General features: G+C 55.5%; 1 protein-coding gene across 3 annotated transcripts in view; it reads left to right on the forward strand.

Annotated features, from left to right (window-relative positions):
* Nfam1 (NFAT activating protein with ITAM motif 1) overlaps positions 1 to 18,104 on the forward strand; it is a 58,284-nt gene extending 40,180 nt beyond the window's left edge. For 2 of the 3 annotated variants that reach the window (XM_021258852.2, XM_004845465.3), the window contains exons 3-6: positions 758 to 870; positions 4,712 to 4,810; positions 12,955 to 13,041; positions 14,205 to 18,104. In XM_021258852.2, the coding sequence (XP_021114511.1) occupies positions 758 to 870; positions 4,712 to 4,810; positions 12,955 to 13,041; positions 14,205 to 14,264 (359 nt within the window). In that variant the 3' untranslated portion in view covers positions 14,265 to 18,104. The remainder of the gene's footprint in view (positions 1 to 757; positions 871 to 4,711; positions 4,811 to 12,954; positions 13,042 to 14,204) is intronic. The other variant, XM_004845466.3, reaches the window with a different exon arrangement.
* Positions 18,105 to 18,514: the final 410 nt, after the last annotated feature.

Consider the following 18,514-nt stretch of genomic DNA (forward strand, 5'->3'; position numbering starts at 1 on the left):
TGTGACCCTCCTGCCTCTGCCTCCCAGAGAGCCGGGATCACAGGTGTGCACCACACCCAACTCCATAAATTCTTGCCAGGGGGTCGGAGGAGGGAAGGGAAGAATGGATGTGGGAAGAGGAAAAGGAGAGGTGGGGTGCTCGACTACCCGTGGTGCAAGCTCCTGTCAGTCCGCATGCAAACTTGTCACCTCTGACTGTCACCACACTTGCCCACGTTGTCACCATTTCAAATGGTGGGAAGGGAAGGCCCCAGAGACGATGCGACTCAGCCAGGGTCCTCCTAGCAGCCCTCAGTGAAGCCAGTTCACTGAGGCAGGAGCAGTCATAGTCCTTGTCCATCAAGAGAGTCAAGGCACTCAACATACACAGGAGGTTTAACAAAGTAAGTTAAGTACACGAACCTGCTGGGGCATGCCTATAATCTCAGCTACTTGGGTGGCTGAGGCAGGAGGATCACAGGCTTGAGTCCTGCCTGGGTGACTTAGCAAGACCGAGTCTCAAAATAAAATGTACAGAGGTTGAGGATGTAGCTCAGTTTTTGAGCACTTCGGGTTTCATCCCCAGGAAAGGAAAAAGACTGAGGACCTGAGGTGCAGCTGGGGCATCCAGCCTGGTGCAGGGCCTTGGGGGAGAAGGTTGGAAATTGGGTCCCAGGTGAAGGGTAACAAAGGGCTTTGGGGTCTGGAGGTCAGTGGGGCTAAGTAGTTCCTGGCTTCTCCTGGGAACTAAGCTCTGCTTCCCTGTCCCCTCCCCTAGACACAGGATACCAACACCCACCGCCGAGCTCCCGGAAGCCCCTGCTCTGTGGCTTCACTGGCCTCCTGGCTGTCCTGAGTGTGCTGGGCACAGCTCTGCTGCTCTGGAAGAAGGTACGGGACAGTCACGCACAGTAGAGATGCGGCAGCAACATGGCCTTCACCCAAACCAGGCCTGGGAGGCCTCACGGGTGGGGCACCCACCTGCCCACAGGGATCCTGGGCCCTGCAGGAGGTGTCCCTCACGGACAGGGCTGAGAGCACTCCCTGGCCCAGTCCCTCCCACTCTGTGCCTGCCCCCCAAGCTCCCGTGGTGGGACCTGAACCACCAGGTCCCTTTCTATCTTTCTTTTCCCCCCAGTAGTAGGGATTGAACCAGGGCCTTTGCATTGAGCTATATCCCAGCCCTTTTTACTTTTTATTTTGAAACAGTGTCTCACCCAGACTGCCTCAGCCTTCCAGAGTGCTGGGATTACAGGTGTGCACCACCACGCCCAGCTCCCTTCTTATCTTATTGTTAGAAACAGCTCCATTGGGTAGTGAGTCCCTCTGAGAATCTGAGGGCGGATGCAGGCCCTCATGCTCACCATTTCGAGCCCAGCAACCCGGAAGGGAAGAACAGCTCTGGAGACACAGCATGCCCAGCACCCTTCAACACGCTCCCCCCGTTCCCCTCTGTAGCTCTGTGAGGACCTCCTTCCCGTCTCAAAGCTCCAGAAAGCAAGGCTCAAAGAGGTCGTGACTTGGCCAAGGTCACATAGAAAGCAGTGGAGTCAGGGCTGGAGTATGAGTGGAGGGCAGGTTGCTCTGGCTCATTCTGTGCATGGCACCTCCCCCGAGCAGAGGTGTTCCCCCTGGAGCTCCCTGCATCCTCATTGCCACCCAGACTCTGGTTTCCTGTTCCATACCTGACTCTGGTTGTTCCCTGTGGCAGCCCCAGCTTCTAGCACAGGGCCCTGCACATAGTAGCCCCTCCATAAGTACTTACCGAAGGGCTTATAATCTGCAGGGCCCTTTCACGGTCATGATTAAATCAGTGTATTCATTCCTTGAATTAGTTGAGCACCTACTATGTGCCAGGTCTAGTGCTAGAGACCAGGAAGCCAGAGGGCACCTAGCAGACTAAATCTACAGGCTACTGGGACAGTCGCCTGGTAACCAGTTGGGAGAAGTTCCCTGTGCAAGGAGGTCGCAGACAATAGAGGGTTCAGAACTCAGTCTCAGAGCCTGTGTCCACATTCAGCTTGTGCCACTTGCCAGTTCTATGAGCTCCAACAGGATGCCTAACTCCTCCCTGCCTCAGTTTCCCCAGTGAGGTGCCAAGCACAGGAGCTACAGTACGGGTTTGCGGTAGGAGTGTGGCTTCCAGGCTCTGTGAGTACTGGGCCTGGTCACCTTCCCGGGCAGCAGTAGTGCCATGACTCCTGGCGTGACAGCAGGTGTGAGGGTTGCACCTGGCTTGAGGGGTCGAGGTGGTCCTGGCACACCCTGGGCTCCTTCCCTAGAGCTCTTCTCTGTTCCTGGGGTTCACTTCTGGGGTGACTGAGCTGTGGAGGAGGGCTGTATCCCCATGTGTTGAGAATGTGGCCCAGACCCCTCCCCAGGCTCAGCCCAAGTCTGCTGTGAGGTGAGGCCTCGACGTGGGACCAGGGGCTGTCACCATCTAATGTGTCCAGAGCAGCACTCTGGGCCCCAAGTCTCTACATCTTGGCAAACAGCCTCAGGTGCCAGGAGCCCAGGGCCCAGGCCATGGAGCTTGGAGCTGATCTCACCTGTGCATCCAGCCCTCAGCGAGTCCCACCCCAGTCTGTCTGGATCCAGCCTCTCCCCCCAGCCCAGCCTGGGCTCCCCCATGTGCTTCTGGGGTCCTGGTCTCTGCCACCCTCCTGGGCTCCTGCAAATATGCTGTCCTCCCATCAGAGCGCAGCTCCTGCAGGGCAGGGACTGGCTGACCACAGTGGCCGGGGGAGCCCAGCATATAGCAGGGACACAGGCACAGTGATAGCAGAAAGCCAAGTTGTACATAGTCAGGGCATGTGAGAGGCAAGGCAACCTGTCACTTCTATTTTGAAGAGGGGGAAACTGAGGCTCAGTAGGCTTCCTGGGCTATTGACAGCAGGACCTTGGTGTGGAGCACTGGGTCCTGGGCCAGGCCTGGTGGCCCTAACCACTACCTACTGCCAAGGGGGACACTCGAGGGCCGGGGATCTAGTTCAGTGGTTCCGGTGCCTGCCTCACAAGTGCAAGGTCCTGAGTTCGATCTCCGGTACCAAAATAAACCAAAAAAACAAAAAAACCCAAGGGGGACGCTCAAGCAATAGAGCATCGCCACACCGCCCCCAGTGAGGAGACATGGCCCCCTGTTTTCAAGGGAGCTCCCTCTGCCCGGCAGGACCTAGCCCAGGCTGCTCAGCCCCCACAGGATGGGCTCCTGTCGGGAGACCCCTGCCTTGTCCCCCAGTGCCCAGCCTCCAATCCACCCGCAGGCAGCACAGAGAGCCTTGGAAAGTCCAAACCTGTCCTCTTCCCTGCCCTGCTTGCCCCACTCCCACCAAGTACAAATACTGTGTGCCCTTGACCTTTTGGGGCCCCACCTTCAGCCCCCTGGGTCAGCCACGGCCTGCAAGCTCACACTCTGTGGCCTGGGTGGTGTCCCTGGCGGCTGGCTCAGAGGCCCCTGACTGTAACAGTGCCTTCCAGGTGGCACAGGGACCTGGCACCGGATTTGAGGACCAGGCATCTGGGATAGCTTCAAGGGCAGCCATTTATCAGCTGGACAAGCCTCAGTCCCACTTCTGTTCAATGCCCGCCTCCTTGGGGTGTTAGGAGAATAAAATGGAAACAAGGACAAGTCGGGGGAGGGGGGTCTTAGTAAACTGTAAAGTGTGCCCCAGATGCTGGCTCCTACCTCTGTCTGTGAGACCTATACACTGCAACAAAATGGAGGAGTGGTATTGTCAGCTAGCATACTGGGTTCAAATCCTGCCTCTGCCACTTCCTGGCTGTGCAGCTTCACGAGTTTCCGATCCCCTCCGAGCCTTCACTTCCTTGTGTGGGGAACTGAGCCGATCTGAGGACTTGTCTGCAGGTTTCCCGAGGGACACAGAGATAAAGCAGAGCCCTGCCTGGCCTTGTGCTCCCAACAGTCAGATCCTGTGACCCGGGCGGCACTGGCTTCTGCCTGTGAGTTAAGTAGCTCTCGAGAGCTAATCCTGGAGTAAATGGGCTGGGGATTGGCGGGTGGCCAGGGATTTTAATTAGCTCCTGCCCTGAGATGAGACCGTTGTTGCTCTACCGCTGGCAGCGTGGAGCCTGCGGTGAGGGGGACGTCCAGTCTGCCTCCCTCAGTGTCTTCAACTGTCGCCCCAGCCCTGTGCCTTCCTGGCTGGCTGCCCCAGCCTTGGCTTCCGTTAGCATCTCAGCCGCAGGAAACGATGGTCCCTGCCGTCCACCATACTCACAGTGCTGGACAGTGTCCCCTCTTCCTGGTGCCTGGCTAACAGAGGTGCCAACAAGCGTGTGTGGGTGACAGACTGCTCCCCCGGTGCCATGGGAGTGCCAGCCAACTACTGCCTGGGCCCTATGCTGGAGACACTGAGGCCAGGAGAGTGGTTAACTCCAGTCCAGAGCCAGCAAGGGGCACAGTGGGACCCCAGCCTTGGCTCAGGCCAGGGCCCTGCCACACTGGCCTCTCTGAGCCATGTGCTTTGCCCACAACAGTGCCCGTGTGGGCTGTTGTCCTTTCTTCTGGTTCCAGGCACATGGGTGGCTTGATCAGGTCTTGGAGCCATTTCCCACCTCTCCCCAGAGGGCTGGCTGGAGTGATTTACTTCTGTGTGGCCTCAGGAAAAATCCAAATCCACCATCATTTCCTCTGGTGGGGCCCATGAAGGAAGGGAAACCAGGGGACCACACGTCAACAGCCCCGACAGCCCTGGCTCCTTTCTCCTGACAGAAACAAAAGCTAGTTCCAAGGAAGCATCCCACCCAGTCGTGCCCAGACCCAAGATGTGCCAGCCAACCCTCGCAGCCCACTGCAGAATCTGTCTACACGGTGAGTCCCAGGGCCTGGGCTCTGCCACCTCTCCAGGCCTACATCAGGCTCTGATTCCCTTGCTCAGTCTGTACCCACTGTGGCACCTGTCTGAGCCTCAGTTTGCTCATCTGTAAAGTGGGCAAAATTATTCCTACCTTGTGGAATTTCCGTAACGGTGAAAGGAGAGCCCACATGTGGGGACCCTGGTATTAGGTGCACATATGTGGGGAGCCACCCTGCCCCCTCTCTGGCACACCCTTTCCCTTCTGGAACAAGGGGGCAGCAAGGGCGAGGGTCGGTAAGGAAAGAACAAATTTCCTCATCTGACCAAATGACGTCGACCTGCCTGCCAGCTTCTTCCTGTTATTATTGCACAAACATCACAGCTGCAACAACAGCAATCACTGAAAGAAAGAAAGGGCAGACGCCACTCTACACCCTTGACAGCTATGATTTTCAGTTGTTGGCACTGTGTTCCCCCACCACATGCAGACACTGCCTTACGTCCTTAGAGTCACGAGCCTTGGACCCTGTTTATCCCACACCTTGTTGTTTCGCAAGCAGTCTTCATAATTAGGTGGAGAAGGAACAGGAGGCTCTGCCCACCCTGCCTACCCATGGCCAGCACAGGCCTGTCTGTCCAGTGGCTGTGGCCAGAGGCTGAGGAATGTCCTTGTCCAGTGACATATGCCTTTCGGCACTACGAGTAACATGTTCGCTCGCTGCAGGGAGACTGAAGGGTAAGTACCACCCTGTGTCAGTGGGATCTCAGTCCCATGAGACACAGAGCCACTGGCCTGGGCTCCTGACCCCTCCACAGGGGTCCCACAGGCTTCCCGGTGCCACCATTCCTGTCCCCACCACCCAGATGCACACAGGAGACTTAGGGACCCCACAAAAGCAGGTCCAGAATCTGGCCCTGTGTGCTGAGGAGGGGCGGTGGTGTGGCTGAGGGACTGTCCCCACGGGGCAGTGCCCACGGCTCCAGGGAGAGCAGGACAGCTCAGAGAGGGCCCTTAGTCTCCCCTCCCCAGGGAATCGGCGCTGCTGCTGCTTCCTGCGGGCCTCACTTCCCCAAACCGGCTCCCCTCTCCCAGCAACTCATGCCACTTTCCCTGGGAGCGATTCTGGTATCAGCTGTTAGATGGATCTCTCTTTCTCTCTCCACACAATACACAGACATACATAACAACTCACATCGTCATATTCCCATCTTCTTCCAGGATAAATACTAAAAATGTCGACTTCTATACCTTCTCATCTTTTTTCTATAAATACATGGAAGTGAGCGGTATGTGCACACCGTATTTATTTTGGAGAGACCCCAGGGCCGCACCGGTGCTAGGCGCACACACCACCACTGAGCTGCACCCCAGCCCCCCTACTTTTGAAAAATTACAGTCGCACAGCTGTTTTTTCGTGTTACAATATTCCATGAACGTTTTTCCACGTGAATAGCCTTCTATGAGATTTTTTTTAATGGAAGAGACTTATTTTTGCCTGAGCGACTTTCTTGCCCTTGTGTGGCAGCCTCTGGGGCTGAGGGTGACTTCTCCAGAGGGTCACAAAGAGGTCCAGCAGCCTGCAGGGGACACAGGTGGCCCAGGGAGGTCTTAGGACCAGAGGGGTGGCAATGGGAGGCCTCAGGACTTTGCTGACCCTTGAGGCAAGGTCTACAGGTTGGGGCTGTTTCTGGACAGAGACAAGCACCAGTAGTGACAGTGATAAAGGCACCAGTGACAATGGGGCCCCACTGTGCAGGTGGCTCTGTGTAGGACATCTCATCCTTAGCTCACTGGTGCTCTTGGTAAGGTGTTAGGTGCAGGTGTTGTCCCTGTTTTCATGTTGTTTTCTACGCATTGATTACTGGCACATAGAGATATGGTTGATTTTTATGTACTGGCATTATATAGAGTGATCTTGCCAAATTCACTCATTAATTCTGACAGTTTCTCTGTAAATACCTTTGGGTTTTCTATGAGCTTAGTTGTGTCATTTATGACGATGGAAGTTTCACTTTTTCCTTTCCCTAATCGTCCTTTTGTTTAAAACTCCCACCATCCCTTCCTTCCTTTCCTGGTTAATTGCACTGGCTAAGACTTCCAGTGTGATGATGAACAGGATGAACAGGGGTGATGATGGGGCAGCTTTGTGTTGTTCAGAAACTCTGGGGAAGGCGTGTGTGTGTGTGTGTGTGTGTGTGTGTGTGTGTGTGTATTCTTCCTTCTACTTTCTTTGTATAGATATTTAAATAGTTTTCTTTTTTCCTCTCATTTTTTTTCCAGTACTAGGTATTGAACCCAAGGCCTTCACTCTGAGCTCCATCTCCAGGCCTTATTTTTCTTTTTGGTACTGAGGATTGAACTCAGAACCTTGTGCTTTCAAGGAAGGTGGTGGAACCACTGAGCTGAATCCCTGGTCCTCCAGCCCTTTTTTATTTTGAAATGGGTTTTACCTGTGGTCCTCCTGCCTCAGCCTCCCATAGTGCTGGGATTACACATGGGTGTCACCCCACCCAACTATCTTTTTTTTTTTTTGTACAGGTCCTTCCACTTTTGAGGTAGGCGTCTGAACCACTGAGCTAAATCCCTGGCCTTCAATTGTTGTTTGTGAGACAGGGTCTTGTTATGTAGCCCAGGCTGGCCTTGAACTTTTGATCCTCCTGCCTCAGCCTCCTGAATGCTGGTATTGTAAGCATCCACCATTATGCCTGGCTTCCATTTATGTTATGAACTTCTCTTTAAATATGGCTTTAGCTACATTCCATGAGGGGTGTGTGTGTGTGTGTGTGTGTGTGTGTTGCTAGGAATCAAACCCAAGGCCCGGCATGTGCTAGCCTGGTATGATTTTTTATTTTGTATTCTCATTATCTTTTAGTCTAAATGTCCATGGAGGATTCTTTCTTGTCTCATTGGTTATTTTAAAATCTTTTGCTTAATTTTTGAATTTTTAATTGTTTTCTAGTTATTATTCTATTTTTTATTTCTGGCTACTTCTGTCAAGATCATATATTTTAATCCTTTTAAATATTTTGAGACTTACTTTGCGGCTCAGCTCATATTCTGTGTGCACTTGAAACAAACTTGTGTGTCCCATATGTCAATTAGGTCAAGTATGTTGATCATAGCTGGGTGTGGTGGCACACACCTGTGATCCTAATGCTCTGGGAGGCTGAGGCAGGAGGGTCACAAATTGAAGCCCAGATTGGGCAGCTCTGTGAGACCTTATCTCACCTGATCTTAGCCAGAAGGCCAAGAAGCATATGTGAGACTTTATCTCAAAGTTAAAATAAATAAATAAAAAGGACTGGTAAGTAGCTCAGTGGAAATGCCTTGGGTTCAATCTCCAGTACTGAAAAAAGAAAAAAAAAGTTGCTTATGTTGTTCAAATATTCCATATCCTTATTGATCCTGATTGATATTTGTCTGTTTTATCAGCTGTTAAGAGAAGTGAGCTATCTGCCTGTACGATTGTAGGTTTATATATTTCTCCTTTTAAATGTGTTATATGGAAAAGTGTTCGATATTGTGTAACATAAAGAAGGAAAAAAAAGAACTATGCTACCCCAATTTGGTTTTAAAAACAAGGCCTAGGGCCGGGGATTTAGCTCAGTGGTTTCGCAGCCTGCTGTGCAAGTGCAAGGACCTGAGTTCGATCTCCGGTACCAAAAAAACCCAAAAAACAAAAAAACAAGGCCTAGGAAGACTCTGGATTTAGAGTGGGTCAGAGAGATTAGAGAGCAAAGCCTTGTACTTTTGCTCGCTGGTTCTGTTACTTGTACTATCTGAGTCTTGGTTCCACAATGTCTGAAATGAGGATGGTGATACAATACTGCACTCGTAGCTTGCCAACAGGCTATGACCTCTGTTCTGTTTTTGTTTTGTTTGTTTGTTTTTGGTACCAGGGATCGAACTCAGGTCCTTGTGCTTGCACAGCAGGCATCGAAACCACTGAGCTAAATCCCCCGGCCTCTGTTCTGGTTTTGTTTGTTTGTTTTGGTGGTACTAGAGATAGAACCCGGGCCTTCACCCTGAGCTAGGTCCCAGGCCTTTTTTATTTTTAAATTTTGAGACAGGGTCTTGCTAAATCACTAAATTGCATGGACTGAGCTCCAATTTGGGACCCTCCTGCCTCAGCCTCCCAGAGTACTGGGATTATAGTCATAGCCACCATGCCCAGCTCCTTAAATTTCTTATCTTTTGAGCCGCCCCACCCGCCCCAGCTGCTTCCTTTTTGTCCGAGATTCCCACTAAAAGAACTCCTCCGAGAGTCATCCAAATTCTCGCTTGCTTTCACTGTGTCTCTCCCTCCCCGTCCTGGTCCTGGCCCTCTCAGGGAGGCCTTCAGCCGCCTCTCCTCTAGCAGGGTCACGCATAGCGCCAGTGTTGAATCCAACGCGCAGTTCTTGGTCCTCACCGTCCCGGATGGATCAGCGGCATCTGACCCGCCCCCAACAACCTTCCTCCTTGTTACCGGCTCCGACTCACTGCCGCACCTCCTCTGCCCCCATTCACGGTTCCTCCTCAAGAACTGTGGAACCCGGACCTTTAAACACTGTAGTCAACGTGGACTGGGGGGCGGGGCACGGCTGGGAAACCCCTCTCTTTATCTACACGCTCCTCCCGGCTGACCACATTGGGCCTCCGGTTTCTGAATGTCGCCCACATCCTGGACCATCCCCACGTTTCCGCAGAGGTCACTGAACAGCAGACCCACTTCTGCTTGGATTCCGAATCGGCTTCTCTGGTCAGACTGCAGCTCTTTTCCGGCTGAGCACCTCTCCCCATCGCTGCCCTCACTGTAAAAAAGGGTGACTCAGATACTCAGGCTGAACGTTTTGAGGCTGTCTTTTCCTTGCCTCTTTCCATCATCGCCTAGATCTGATCGATCAGCAAGCCTTGCTCCAGAACCGGCCCAAAATCCGGTTCTCCTGCTCCCTGCCCGATCTCTTGCCTGGGCTGCCTTATCGGTGGGCCTGTTTTTACTCCATCCCTCTCTGTAGCCAGAGCGACCCACTGAGTCACTAACCCACCCTGCCCCTCTGCTTAGACCCTTTGGTGTGGCAAAGGCCTCTTGGGGCTATGAAGGAGTAGAGCAGCAGTGACCTCATGAGAGAAGCCCCCTCTCCGCCCCAAAGATGGGGAGAAAGGCCGTGGCACCTGGAAGAGGGGTCGCTGGGGCTCAGGTCTGCTCACCAGGGAAGGTGGGCAGGAGGGCTTGTGAGGCCCCTGGGATGCCCAAGTCACAGATGTGATGGGTTTCAGAGCCCAGCAGGGGACCCTTAGTCCATTCCCAACTGCAGCTGGGTCTGTGACATGATTCTCAGGACCACCACTGATGGCCCTTTGGGGATTCCCGGCTCCCCAGAGTCACAGCCTCTGGGGGAAGCCATCGCATGTGCTGCTTCCTGAACATACCAGGGTACCCGCTGCTGTCCTCCTGGGGTTCCCCTGCTCGGGAAGCTTCTCTGGGGCTGCCCTGCTGAGACCCTGTTCCTCCTGCCCTCGGACAGGCCCTTCCAGCCCCCTCTCCCACTCAGCCTCCTGTCATCCTTCCCCACTCTCTCCACGGCCGTCACAGCCACCTTTGGCTTAGGTGATCATTGTCCATCTCAAGCCCCTTCTCCCCCACACCAGCTGGGGCCAGCACTGTTCTTACTTCTAGGGTTTCCTGGGTTCCATGGAGCCTCATGCAGGGCGGAGGGGACACCGGTGGCAAATGTGGGCTGTCAGCACTGTGCTTTGCAGTCTCTCAGCCGTGTCCAGACGCCTCCATGAGTTTTACTCCCCGCCTCCTCCTGGCCCTGTGTCCCCATTCTTGCTGTTACAAGCAGCAGGCGGAGAGACCTTTCTAAGGCACAACTGTGATTCAGTGGTGACCTAGAGCCAGGTTCTCCTCTCCTGTGAGACTACTGCTTTCTAGCCAGCATCCCAGATCTCACCCATAGCCCCCAGTGCCAGGACCTTCAGATTAGGCTCAGGCCCAGGGAGTGACTTTGTGCAGCCCTCAGCCCACCTGGAGGACGCCCTTGGCACTGCCTTCACGCACTTGCTGGGCTGACAACAAATTGGGTCAGCGTGGTTACTCACGGGGCAGCAGCAGGCAGGAGGGCTTGCAGGACCTGGATCTCAAACACCACTGCCGTGCAGAGCCAGGCCAGCCCAGCACAGCCCAGGACAACCCTAGCTGGGACCAGCACAGCCCTGGGGTATCATAGCCTGGCCAGCTTGGCTGCCACAACCCTGAGGCCAGCAGTCTTCCCCAGCAGGCACAGCCAGGGAAGGCTGGAACAAGGCTGCGCCCAGCATTTCCCTGCCTGCTGCTTTGGGTCACACCCTGAATACAAATGCAGCCCACAGGTCAGAGCTTGTCAAAGGCTTCACGCTGCAGCTGCTAAGCGGTGGCCTTCTCTGTGGCCTGGCCTGGCCTCAGCTCCACAGCTGCTCCTGCCCAGTCACTGTGTAAGCCCCACCCGCACTCCCTGTGGGTCCAGGGCCTGTGGGGTGCTCTTCTCTGGCTCTGTTAGTCCAGGTGTGCTGGGTGTGGGGCAGAGGGATCTACCTGTGGGACCCCAGGTCTCCCTTTCAGCTGAGATGTGGCAAGGGGGCTCTCCCTGTCACCCCTCTGTGACCGGAAACATCCAGCTCAGTGCAGCCATCAATTCTGTGAGATGCCAGAAGGTCTGGGGGCTGCTCTGACAGAGTGGCTGAAGAGCATGGTCTGTCTGTCCTTGTGCCACGGGAGGCTAGTGCCCTGCAGGGGCGGGGGGGGGGCACAAAGACCTGCACAGGTGGAGAAAAGCTTGCAAGTTTCCTTCCCCTGGAAATACAGCTCCTCCTTGGGGAGGGGGCCAGTTGGAAGCCCCTCTCCCAACACCCTGCTCTTGCTGGCTCAGAGACCTCTTGAACGGGACCCCAAGGGAGCTCCGTCATCCCTGTGTCTGATGCCCTTGAAGTGAGGGTCTCCCAAGCGCCAAACGGTTTATTACACAGATTTTCATGCCCGGCTGCCTCGCATGCCTCCCTCCCTCCTCCCCCTGCTCCCCACCCTCCTCTTGCCTCTGAGCACCACCTGTCTCTCCAGCCTGCCTTGGCAACCCCTGCTTGACTGTTGCCAGGGAAACTGCCTCCTTGGCAACGAGCCAGCATCTGTATGACACATACATGGCAAGGCAAGGCTTCTGCCTCTTGCTTAGGCTGTTGTTCGGTTCTGCTCTGGAGCCCAGTGGGGTCTGAGGGTGAGTCCAGGCTTCGGCTGCAGAAGGAGGGTGCAGCATTTTGTCTTCTTTGATGTTCATTCAGAAGCTGCTTATTAAGCACCTACTGTTTGCCTAACTCTCTGTGCAGGGCCCTTTAGGTACAGTATCTCATTTGATCCTGGATCAAAGCCTGCAAAATACATGCGATCATTCCCATTGTATAGTTGGGGAAACTGAGGCAGAGAGAAATTAAGGGGTTGCCATGGGGGGCAGATATCACAGCCAAGAGTTGAACCTAGTCATATTTGACTTCAGAGCCTTGGTTTTTCTTACTCCTGTCAGGTCTCTTCAGTGGGCCCTAGGACACACACAAGTGAGGGAGGTGTCACCTTACCATGGCTCATCTGGTGCCCCTCTTGCTGTGCTAAGACCAGCAGTATGCTCAGGAACCCAGAGACTAACCAGGCACATCCCTGCCCTCAGGGGGCTCCCACAGTCCAGGGGGAGGCTATGGGGCACATGCTTCATCATGATAGCCCCCAGCCCAGGCTGAGTTCACCATTCCCTGGGGCTTCTTGGAAGGATGCCTGGATTGTGCGGGGCTGTGGTTGCTTGAATTCCCAAGGAGAAGCATCTGGGACTGACCAGAGCCCAGGCATGGAGGGAAGGGGGCGCCCTGAGAGCCAGGGCGGGGCTGCAGAGGCCTCTCAGCAGGGTATAAGCTTGATGGACAGGAGGTAACTCCAGTGGGTGCCTAGGTCACCTGTGAGCCTGGAACAGTTTGTGGGGAGGGTCCTAGAGGGTGTGGGTGAGTGGGGAGGACCCTCATAGGGGCCGGAGTTTTGATCCAGGAGCAAGGGTGGATGGCAGCAGTGGCTGTGGGTACCAGGCAGGGTTGGGACAAGCAGGAAGGCTGGGAGCCCCTTCATGACCTGCCCCTGCCTGGGCACTGTGTCTCCTGCAGGCCCTGCAGCGCCGGGAGACCGAAGTCTACGCCTACATCGAGAGCGAGGCAGACAGCCCGCTCCCCGCCCAGAGTCCTCCCTCCCAGGTACACAGGGCTTGGGGACCAGAGCCTGGCTCCTGGACTATAAACTGAGGCCCCAAGATAGGCCCCGCACCATAGTTGGGTGTGAGGACAACCTTTTGGGTCACCCAGCACACACAGTGTGGCAATTACAACTCCCAGTGGTGTGCACAGCACACTGTCTATCCTGGCCAGTCAGGCTGGTGCTGGAGGAAGTGGGAGCTGGCATCCGAGCTGCTGCCCACTAGAGCAGCCTAGTCAGGGTTCTGCAACCACCATTTGAGGGCCCGAGGCCTGCTATCTAGTCACCTGTTCTCTCTCAAACCTCAGTTTGCTCCTCAGTAAAGTGGGTGAGTAATGTCTGCCTGCAATGCTGTGCACCCTAGAATGCAAAGGAGCAATATCTGCACCAGAGCATTGAACCCCACACAGGATAAAGTAGTGTTAAGCCCTGAAAGGTGGGAGGCACAGGGCCTGGTTCCCGACCCCCCAGCCCAGTCTGAGACTACTAGTTGAGTCTCCTATTCTCAGTGTTCTGACTGGATCAGGGCCTCCCACCCTGGAACCCTGAGGATGTCTGGGACATCCTAGGCAGCACCCACCCTGGGCCAGGCTTCGGGGTGCTGGATAGGAAACTGAGGCAGGGCTCTGCCCTCTGGGAGCCTTGGTCTGCAGGAAAAGGGTGGTGACCCCAAGGACACAGAGATGTTTGTAGCCCGAGTGCAAGGGCTGGACTCCAGGGAAGGGCCAGGCCAGTGCTGCAGGGAGGCAGGGCTTCTAAAGGGACCCCAAGATGGGTCCTGCAGGCTGAGCAGGAGGCATTCAGGGAACTGGAGGTATGGAGGACTCACATCCCAGGCCAAAAATAGAGTGTATGGGGAAGGGGAGGCTGGGCACAGGGTGGCAGGAGAGACTGGTGACTTGGGCTTGGGCAGAGGGCAGGCTTCCTGCAGAAGCTGCACAGGATGCAATCTGCACCTCTGACGAAAATTATGTTAATGCAAGTTTGTTCTTTTCCTACCTGATGTTTTTCTTTGCTTCTTTCCTTCTTTTTTTTCCTCTTCTCTTCTTGCTCCTCTCCTTCTTCCTCCTTCTCTCCCTTCTTCTCTTCTTCTTCCTCCTTTTTCTTCTCCTCCTCCACCACCTCCTCCTCTCCCCTGACCCATTCTGCCTCTTTTTTTTCCCAGGAGAAAAGGCAGCAGTTTGAGGATGACAGCGAGGTTAACCTGGTCTACGAAAATCTCTAGGATGAGTTCTCCTAGCCATCAAGCCTTGACCTGCACCAGAGGCCCGGAGCAGCCCCTCTTGCCAAAGGACTCAATCTGAACCAGGAGCCAGGTCCCCAGGGCCGCTGCACCCCTCACTCTTACATGCAGGTCCCCTCTGCCTTGGGCGGCCCCACTCCTCCACTCTGCACCCCAGCCCAAGTGCCAGACTGCATCCTGGTCCATGGGCACTGCGAGCCCCAGGAGGACATGGCAAGGATCTTGTCAGTGCTGGGACTGAGCCCTGAGGATGGATCAGTGACTGTGTGGACCCCCATCTGGCCCAAAGGCTAGGTGGCCATGCCCAGTGAAAAGCGCGTGTGGGGGGCTATCGGAAGGGTGGGGGATGGACGGGAATGACAAGCCACACCCAGGCTGGACTGGGCTGGGGATGGTATGGAGGCCCAGGATGTAGCAAGTGAGACTGGCCCCGGGGTCCTGGGGTAGGGCGGTTGGTGTCTGTTGGTGAGAAGGGATCTTCTGGCGTGTTTGGGGTGGGGCAGAGGGTGCAGGGCAGCTGCTGCTACCCAGGAGCTGAGTGAATGACCTGAGGCTCTCCCCTTCCCTAACGATGAGCCCCAGGTTGTCACTGTCCCTGGGCCTGGCCTTCTGCACTCACGGTGCCACCCGCCTGTCACTCTGCTCCTCAGGCCTCCCCACCACAGGGCCCAGTCCCCCTAAATCAGTCCCCTCTGCCTGGCCAGTCCTGGCCCAGCACCTGCGCTGCTTCCGGTCCCCCTCCTGCTCAGACTTCACCTGCCTCAGCCCCCGACTCTGGAGTGGAGGTCAGGAGGGAGCCGGTGGCCACCAGAGCTGCCTTGAGGCCCTCCTCTCTCCCCGGGAGGTGCAGAGGTGTGGCTTGGTTGACACCTGAGAGGGGTGTCTGTGTTGCAGAAGCTTAGGCTGGGGTGGTCAGGGGGCTCCCCAGTGCCTGACCCCGAGCCTTCTGCTTTTCTAAGTGTCAAGTGACACCTCGAGGTGCATCCCACAGGGCTCAGCATCCCAGGCTATCAGGCTCCCTCCCTTTCTCCTCACCCTGCCTTGGCGTTCCCACTGTTTGTCCATCCGGAACCAGACAGCTCAGTCCTCCCTCCCCACCTCTTGAGCTGCTCCAGGGGTTCCTGGGGTACCTTCATATCAAACCCCAAATGTGCTCAGGGAGAGGGGGAACCGAAGCCACAGGCCTGAGCTCCCAGGCAGCAATGGACCACCAGCCCTCAGGCGGCATTATTTTATTTTTTAGATTTTTGGAACAGGGTCTCACTATGTAGTTCAAGCTGGCCTTGAAAGCACCATGTAGCCCATGTAGCCATGTAGCCCATGTAGCCCATGGCTATCCTCCTGCCTCAGCCTCCTGAGAGCTGGGATCACAGGCATGCGCCACCACACCCAGCTTGGGCAGCACCTTCTGCAGGGACAGGAAGGCAGTTTGGGGTGGGCATGGGCACAGACTGAATGCTGGAGGTTGCTGGAGCAGTCTACTAGGCTGGCACCAGGCCTTTCAGGACAGCCACGGGCTCCCAGCTCGGTCCGAAGCCCTGGCCTGTGAGCGTGCAGCAGAATGGACTCCTGCAGGCTGGGTTTAATCAACACCAGGCCTGCCTGGAGGACATGGAATGCTGCATGCAGAGCGGCCTTCCAAACTCCCAACTGCGGCAGCCAGAGACGGGGGCCAGGGTTGGTGAACACCAAAGCCAATGGACTAAGGGAGCCCCCTCCCATAACAACTTCCTCCACTTCCTGGGCCTCTCTGTCCTCAGCCCTTGGACTTTCTGGCCAGGACTAGGGCTTTTCCAGCCCTTGCCAGGGAAGTGAGGGGAATTGGATAGAGACTTTCTTGCCTGCCCTGGTCCAGGTTCCCCCACAATGGCCCCCAGCAGCTGCCCTGTCTCCACAATCTCTTCCTCACAAAGCATCCAGAGAGGATCTGGTCAAACCTCCCTGGAGACTCCCCTCTCTCCTCTGCTCTTCTGGGGTTCCTGCTTCATTCGGAAGAAAATCCCAGCTTCTCCTGGTGGCCAGTGAGGCTCTCGGGGACTGATCATCACCCTCTGCTGGATGCAGACAGTGGCAGCTGGGTGGCTGAGCCTGCTCCAGGGCAAGGCTGGGAGTGTGTGGATGCTGAGGGCTGCGGTGAAGGGTAGGGAGCAATGTGCTGGGGGCCACGGGGTGGCAAAGAAGACTGAGTACTCGGTCCCCAGCCCCCAGCACCGAAAGCCTACAGAGATGGGGGGGCTGCCAGTGGCATTGAGGGAGGAGGAGGGGACAGAGAGGGCTGGGAACTGAGCTCCTTGGGAGCAAGGTGATCACTGGGCTCCTCTTGGATCCCAGCTCCACTTCGCAGCAGCCACGTGGGCTTGAGCAAGTCACTGCCACCTGCACTTGGCTTGCCGTGACAGTCAGGACTGCTCCGGAGGACAGATGGGGGACTCCCTGGCACAGGCAGGGGTGTGTGCCTTCCCCAAGAGCCATCCTTCAGAGAAGTGGGCTGCAGGGGCAGAGGGGAGAGACTCTGCTAAATGGGGGGACAGGGAACCTCATGAGAGGAGGCCCAGGAGGTGCAGCCTGCTCAAGGGACAGGGCAGAGGGGGAGGGGTGCTGGACCCAGGAGCGGCCCTGGAAGGAGAGAAGCTAAAAGAGCTGGGAGGGTTCTTGAGGGGATCTGGCTGGGGCTGATGGAGCTTTGGACCTTCAAGGAAGGATGGATGTGACCATCCTGAGGGGGGACTTGGGCTTAGGACGCAGAGGAAGTCCCTGCAGGACCTTGTCCTAGGGGCCCACACACAAGCGGAGCTGGGCACCTCAGGGTCTTGGTGCTGCTTCTCTGGCCTCTGCCTGGTGGGGTTTCCTGGTGTCTCTCCCGGCCCCACCGGCTGTCCCTTCCTGAAGTCGTGTTCTGCCACGGCCTTGTCACCCACCTCAGGGCCTCTGAAATATTCTGATGACTTCTGCCATTCTCAGCCCCCTGCTTGGCCTCTCCCAGGAGTGGCAAATGGTAGACATAGATGGGCCCTCTCCACCTAGTCTCAACCTCCAACCCTCCCTTCCCTTCAAGCTCTGAACCTAGCCCCTCTTCAGCAGAATTTCCAGATGATTCTGTGCAGCTGAGTTTCCATGGGAACATGTGCCTGTCACTTCCAATTCTCGGTGGGGCTGGGGTTCCCTTCGCCGCCAATATGGTGGGACTTTAGTGGGTGACCTCAGCCAGGGCCAGCCACCACTCTTTGGCCACCAGCCCTCAACTAACCTGAAATCAAGTTACAAGCAAAACCTGCCCCCCCCCCATCTAATTTAAAGGCCTCGCTGTACTCTAAGGACACCTCTGGGATTTCAGGGATGGATTTTTATGTAGTTCAATAGTTTTCTTGGCAGATAGCTCCTCCAGGAGAGCTGGGTATTGCTTCAGCGCAGCCAGCTGAGCGGTGTCTCTCTGTCCCTACTGAACACCTGAGGGGCATTGCCAGCCCTGAATCCAGATTCCAGCCTTCAAGGCTCTGAAACACTTTTCTTCCTCCCTTCTCCCTTGACCTATGGTCACAACTATAGCCTCAGAGGCTTGGCTGAGGTCAGGCATGGGTCAGGCTATGCCCTCTGTGTTAACATGTGTTTTGTGTATATATCTAAGCAGGGGACACAGGCACGCACTATGGCAATAGGACATTTAAACTACAGCAAGGTGAAAGTCCCTCAGATGCACCTGCCACCTCCTGGCCTCCATCCCAGTCCCCTCCCCACTGGGTCACTTGGAGATGTTTTCCTCCTCGTTTTTATTGCATCTGTGTATGTATATGTGAACATACTAAATACAGGGTGTGTGTGGGATTTGTGTGGAGTTCTGAAGTGCTTCAGTGGAATCGCCCTGTGGGTGTTGTGTGCCCTGGCTTTGCTCATGCAGCCCCACGTGGTATGGACCTGTCCGAACAAGCCTGGAGGAGCCTCCAGACTCTCATTACAACAGACCGACAGATTCAAATTCAATCAGCCCCTGCCCATGGCCTCCTCAGGTGCTGATGATTTTTCAGTGCTGCGGGGAATGTCCTGGCACTCGCTTACCTGCACAGACACCTCTCCAAAACTTCCTGCACTGGAAAGAACAAGAAGGGATCAGAAACTGCCAAATTTTCAGGCACTGAGCGGAAAGAGCCACTGGGGAACTTGGTGTTCCCCGGAGTGGGGAAGCCCATGAAAGACAGATTTGCTTCAAAGGTGGCCTACAATCCTCATATTGCTCA

Source organism: Heterocephalus glaber, unplaced genomic scaffold (genome assembly GCF_053883595.1).
Source record: "Heterocephalus glaber isolate CG9 unplaced genomic scaffold, H.glaber_assembly_v1.0 deba00001444, whole genome shotgun sequence".
NCBI lineage: Eukaryota > Metazoa > Chordata > Mammalia > Rodentia > Bathyergidae > Heterocephalus > Heterocephalus glaber.